The sequence below is a fragment of the Ruditapes philippinarum genome, unplaced genomic scaffold (genome assembly GCF_026571515.1).
Source record: "Ruditapes philippinarum isolate M1 unplaced genomic scaffold, ASM2657151v2 ctg1262_1_1_1_1, whole genome shotgun sequence".
NCBI classification, from domain to species: Eukaryota; Metazoa; Mollusca; class Bivalvia; order Venerida; family Veneridae; genus Ruditapes; species Ruditapes philippinarum.
This window is the reverse complement of record NW_026853407.1, coordinates 98038-104730: the sequence shown is the minus strand read 5'-3', so window position 1 is coordinate 104730 and position 6693 is coordinate 98038. Positions and strand designations below refer to the sequence as shown.

The 6693-nt window shown below is 30.7% G+C and overlaps 1 protein-coding gene across 1 annotated transcript; it reads right to left on the bottom strand.

Moving 5' to 3' along the window:
- Positions 1–1208: 1208 nt before the first annotated feature.
- Positions 1209–5868, bottom strand: LOC132736790 (TWiK family of potassium channels protein 9-like). The gene is made up of 3 exons (XM_060724006.1): positions 5668–5868; positions 4075–4952; positions 1209–2585 (listed from the first exon to the last, which is right to left on the bottom strand). The coding sequence occupies exons 2-3, from the start codon at positions 4724–4726 to the stop codon at positions 1807–1809; spliced, it is 1431 nt and encodes a 476-aa protein (XP_060579989.1). The 5' UTR covers positions 4727–4952; positions 5668–5868; the 3' UTR covers positions 1209–1806.
- Positions 5869–6693: the final 825 nt, after the last annotated feature.

Here is a 6693-nt window from a genome sequence, read left to right as displayed (position 1 = left end):
AATCAAATTATGTTATAATTTTTCTAATAACAAAGTTAACACATTGTTCTGTTTTACGAACCCTAGAATCACTTAAAAGTCATTTAAAAAGAAAGATAATTATACAAAATGATTAAATAATGTAACGTTGAATGATATAGAAGTGTGAGCAATGCCAGCTTTATTATATACATTTTTTTTGCATTAACACGACCACATCTAATGAATATTTTTATTAAAATTTCAAGGTTACGTACCCATTTAAACATACATGAATATGCCATTTGTTACGTCTCGCCAACTTCTAGCGATCATCTCGGAAACAATACGGATTAAAAATAATCCAGCCAAGTGACTTTATGTAATAATTTACATACATGTGATTAATGAGTAACGGTTGTATTATCCAAATGCAGCCCTGTAATACAATGATAGTGAAATAAATCTGACAAAATGATTTGTAGAAATCACTTCGGAATATCTTCAACAAGTATGCCTTTTTATTTGTTATTTTCGTTCGTAAAAACATAAAAACAGGAATTAATAAATATCCTTTTGTACTGTGTTATCTTTATATCAACTTAATCTTAGCCGACTTTTATCCAAAAACATGAATAGTAAAGTAACTTCCAGAATGTATAAACTATGAGAAAATAAAAATCTGTCCCACCCTTTTTATGATTTGAACGTTACAGATAAATGGATAAATATTCACCAAAAATGTAGAAAGGACAAGCGAGTTATTTATCTTTTATGCATGTAAATTATAAAATTGAAAGACATTATAATAGCAGAATGTGAACTTAAATTGACGTTTACGTGTTCACCCACTATATACCCTTGAATGGACATAATGTCATTTTAAACTTTAGCTGGTCATATACCCGCTTAAATGATGTAAGCGTGTATGAACCTATTTAATAAGTCTTTAAATAATAATCTTTATATTGGCATCATAAATAAATATGATGTCTAGTTTATCGGAAATATCCAAGAGCTTTGCATATAGACATTTATAATTAATGTCAAACTGACATTTAATAATCAACAAACACACGCTTTACAACAAACGCAATTTGCTGTAAAGATTTCAATCACCACTTTAGAACCTTTACCGTAATATTGAGCATATTATTTAGTAATCATCAACTGTAACTTATTTTCCAAATATTCTTTAATAACAATACTTTTAGATTGTTAGGAATATTTGATAAATATGCATTAAAGGAATAATTATGTTTAATATCAAAATGAAAAGTGATGAACATAATTCATTTAAATTTACATTGCATCGTTTAAGAAATGAATAAAACAACATTTCAACGGGAAGCGAACTCGTTTTCGAATAGTCTGCCATGTTTATATTTGCTATTTCATTTAATTTCAATAAAAGATAAGGGTCTGTAAAACGTTCAAGGCTCTGTGTCGGAAAGGGCAAAATATTGACAAATGGGCCTATTTCGTTGACGATAGACGTAAGTATATTTGCATGAAATTGTGTAATTAATATCAAAAACAAGTTTACATATAAGACAAATGATAAATGCGTTTTCTTCACACAAAAAAGTCTCATTATTGCTGTATGTTTTGACTTACTAATAAGATGTATAGCTTCTGTATAAGTCAAAGTTAATTAAACGAGAATAAACAATTTTTTTATAAAGAAATAAAGAAAACATATCACCTATTACTTTGAATAATTAAAACGAAAAATAAGGGATGTGATCACATCCATCTAAATTCAAAAACCCGTTATAATCACAATTTTAACAATAACTCCATTTACACTCCACATTAAAGAAATTTATTGTTGTACACTTGACGCTGTTATTGAGCGTCAAGTAAACCTATTTTAACTGCCAGCCATACAAACTTTGCTCTCACATCCTCTTGCATAAGATTAAAGCACATCGCCAATATAGACAGCCCAAACATTAGGTAACAACAACATATGATTAGACGTTCTTTATTGTCCGCGGAGTCTGCACCGCTGATTGATCCAGGAACGTAATCTCCGAAACCAATTGTACTCAATGTTATAAAGCAAAAATAAGAACCTTCTAAATAGTTCCAATCTTCCCACATTGAAAACATTAAAGCTCCTCCCAGGACATATAAAGCTATAATCATTAAACTAACAAATACTGGAACTCGAATTTGTTCGGTTTTGATCGTTTCTTTGGTCTTTGGTTCGTCAAAATCTTCAACAACAATATTTATTTCACTTCTTGAAGGACTTGTACTGCGGCTTCTAGACTTACTTCGTTTACCAGAACCTTTCTGTTTTCCAGAATTAGCAGGAAGAACTTGTAAAGTGTTAACGCCTCCTGAATCCTCACGTTTCCCTTGTAGAGGATCACTCTCTTGAAGAATTTTGTTTTTCGAGTTTGATAAAGACATACTTTTACTTTTAGAAAAACTTTCCTGTGGCGGACAACACATCCACGTTAATAAACGACACAAATGCTTATATAGTAGACGAAAACAATTTCCGAGGAACGAGCCCATGTTTGCCAGACACAGTAATGTAAGAGGTATTCCGAAAAGAGCGTAAAATATCGTCACAAGTTGGCCGTTGAACGTCTTTGGAGCTATATGACCATAACCTGGAAAGACGAGAATTGTTATGTCAAGTATTTCATACAAAGAATTATTGGTTGTACTTCTTGCGTTTTATTGAACAAAAACTTCAACAAAAGTGCATAAACCTGCGGCTCCCGCGTGTTTTAATTAATAATGATCTTTAATAAATAACGATCAGTGAGTGTTCATATTAAAGTGCGCTGCTTATAAATTACAATGGCGTTTAGACATGAATTATTTAATATCACACTATGGTTTCGGACGTGTGTATTACACACATAACAAATTTTGTTTTGCTGTCGAACATGTGTAGACTTAAAAAACAATGTTAAAATAAAGTCTCATTGGTCATAAAGAACATTTTGTGCTTTATACGTGAAATTTTAGCGATTTGTATGTTGTATGGAAAAACAAAACAAAAAACCTTTTCATGTTTAAATTTGATACTTTTATGAGAAATTGTTCTACATTCAAATATAATCAGTATCTAACATTTACATCCATTATTAAAACATTATACATCATATTTTGGCAACCCTCGTAGTTTGTTTTGTATTCATTACAAAAGTCATTGTATTCGCTTATGAGTCTTAACGAGTGACATTGTGTCATTTTTTCTTTGTCTAGGTCAGTTGAATAAGGAATTTATTTAAAAGAATGATTTTTAAAGTGGCATTTGGTCAATGTAATGATTATTTTGATAAAAACTGTCAAACATATATTAAAACAAACTGTCCAACTCTTTTCATCATTTGAATGTCACTGGTGAATTACAAAGAATATTTGAAGACATTTATTTCCTAAGGTCATTTGAATCATTGATAATGTTTGTGAGGTGAATTTGTAAAGTTATTTTTACTCTTACATAGACACTCCCACTTTACACTTGGAATGGCATAATGTCACTTTAATCTGAACCTCGCCATGTCTTTAAATTAGGAGTGGAACATTGTATAGCCTGTACGTTTATTTTTTATATTTTAATACCCAATGCATGATAAATTTCCCTCTGAACAATTGGCAAATAGAACAAAATGACGATATCATGCAAATTACATTACTTGTAAAACTACAATAACTCTGTCGCCGTTTAAGATTTTAAGTTTTATTTCGAAAATATTATGTGGATTAGGACATTCTTGCTATGTGGTAACGAGGAAGATCGAAATGATTTCTTTAAATATTTTTGAGTTGGCAACAGCAATAAACAGAAGAGTCGTCTAATAAGAAGAGATAATGTACACAAATTAACGCCAGATCCGTTTTAATAGTTTACAGTCTAGCCATGTTATATAAGCAATCTTATATAAAAGAAAATTTAAGTATGGTAATTTGTAGATGCTTATAAACTTTGACATTTTATACACTTCGAAAATATTTTAAGTGATATGTTAAACTGTAGAATCAGGTACCTGAAAGAATTCGATGAAATATAATGTTGGAATTTAGACAACTTGTGCTTTTTAAAATAAAGAAAAAAGTAGAGAATAAGATAATTAAGATAAGAGTTACCTATGGTTGTTATCACAGTAACAGCATAGAGCAAAGAACCAGCGTAAGACCACTGCGGAGGTACCACGTCATCATCACCCTCGGCGCCATCCCATCCGTTCTTTTTAGCTTCTAGTACAACCTTTTGATATTTAATTAAAATCAATTCTGCAGCGTGCGTAAAATTTTCTTCAAAGAATATTACATCCTGCTTATCCACAAGATCCCATAATTCAGTTGCTAAGGATTTTCTGTCACTTGTTACTTTGTGTCGTTTTAGAATTTCGTTAGGAGCTTCTAAATTTTGAAATATAAATCCACCAAGTATTGAATATGCAACTACTGCGGAACAAAGTCCTATGTTTGAAAATAGAAATGTTGTGAATTTTTTGCAACATTTTAAGCATTTTTTTGCACACTTTTTCTTCTTGGTCAGACCTTCGCCTTTCTCGGCTCCCGTAAGATCTTGTTGGAATGTTTGTAATTTAGGAATATTATGATCGCCCTCGTTTGAGGTTAACGCTTCATTATACAATGCTAAACGTATACCGTTCCTATCCTCGTGCACTTCCGCCGGCGGATCACGTCTACAACAACAACAACAAAAAGAAGATCTAGTTTTTGACGGACTTCTTGTTAGGACTTTTGATTCGATTTGTTCTGAAGCACCCATTTTCAGGAATTTCTTGAGAATATCAACTAAACATCCGATATTTTAATGCAATGTCGTCTGTAATAATTGCTTAATCACTTTCAATGCAATATCCTGTATCCACATCATTTCTTCCTACACAGCACGTTATTAAATTAAAAGACGTAACTCAGCTAGATCCATTTCATTATTCCTCTTGTACTTTCTCTCACCACGTTTCGCTTTTTTTCATGTGCTTATAATGATCCTGGAAAATAGAATAAAAGATAATGTTGCAATTTTTATTCATATATATAAATATTTGATAATACGACTTAAAGATGAATAAACAAAAATGTTTTATTTATTCTTTAGATAAAGCTTTTAATTGCAGTGTCGCCTGTTATACTATATATTCTTTAGAAAACATTTAGGATATAAATGAAATATACACAGTTGCAACAAATGAAAGCTTCTAATTTGTACAAATTTTAAACACAATGAATAAAGTTATAAAAACAGTCGGACAAAAAATAGTTTAAATTATAAGATTTCCTATAATAGATATTGCCGACCAAATTTCTTCAAATATTCTTCAATTATCACACAATGATCCTAGAGCGTTAACAAAATGGTTGACAAATATGAAATATAATATCAAATCTTCTATTAAAAAATAAATATAACCATGAAAGTCAGAAAATCAGTACGAATAATGTCAGTTTTCAAACTTCGTTTTAGTTGAAACAATAATTGCGAATGTAGATTACAATTAAATGTGTCTTTCATAATTATAGGATACCCATGGTAAGATGTTACATTTATAATTATAAATGCTATTAAAATTAGCTGTTATAAGTATATGTACAAAATAAAACTACCAAAGTCCAAACACTAATCTGAAGGCAAACCTGATTATTTGATATTGTCCTACCAATTTGTTTAACTTAATAAAATCACCGAGCAGTCCTTTAATTAATTACCTTTTCCTGTACTAAAAGTGAAAACTAGTAAAGCCGATGTGGTATGATAACGTTAATATTCCAATAGATAAAGCGCCACGAACACTCCATATTTTCTATCAGCCAAGTGCAAGACTTTGCAATTTATAACACTGAGTAGAAAGTCTTCTACAACTAGAGATTTCCAATAACCGTTCTACGCTAGCAGAGATCAACAATCAACTGCAGTATTTACTTATTTTAAGGCACATGGTCACCTGGTTAACATACCTAGAAGGTTGTTAGTTAATTAATTTATCAAGAAATCTCTATGAATGATAGCTAAATGAAATGCAGATTAATTCAAACGGATGCTTTGCCAGTTGATATTTAGAGCATGTGCTTTGATTTACTGATGGGTTCGATAAAGAGATTATTTTTGTTTCGCTAAATCAAAGAATCGTGACGAAATTATGTATTTCTTTAAAGCGAATACATGTTACTAATTAAGCTGTACAACTCTTTTAAAGATAGTTAGAAACACTTGGAGTTTTGAACATGTTTAAATTGTGTGTATGCCTCTTAAGGCAAAGTTAAACTATTCAACAAGACAAAATAGCATTGTACTTAATAACAATTACAAAAGATAAGAGATGAAAACAACTGAAAACGTTTTACACCCTACAATAAGCATTAAACAAAACACAATACAAAAATCTTGATATATATTTCTTTTGAACAAAAGTGCAAAATAATAAAACAGTATCTTGGGTTTAAAAGCGTAATATACAACTGAACGATATAGCATTTGTTAATTGTATTTCAAAACATCTGGATTCATCGATTTCCTATCACTTTACAAACAAGTTTGTTAAAATGTCAAGTAGCACTCGTAACAAAGACTTAGTGAACACAAGCGGCAAATAAACTAGCAATTAGCAGGTCTTGTTGGGACTATATGACGTAATAAAATCAGCAGGACTTTGAAGCATTTGAATAGTCAGTTACCAATTGATGGAAATCAGCAACAATAGCGTTTGATTAAAACCTACGATACGAAGGAATACG

Coding starts and splice junctions, on each gene's coding strand:
- LOC132736790 (XM_060724006.1), bottom strand. CDS start 4,726: ATGGGTGCTTCAGAACAAATCGAATCAAAAGTCCTAACAAGAAGTCCG. Junction 2,586..4,074: donor TACTGTGATAACAACCATAG/GTAACTCTTATC, acceptor TCGTCTTTCCAG/GTTATGGTCATATAGCTCCA.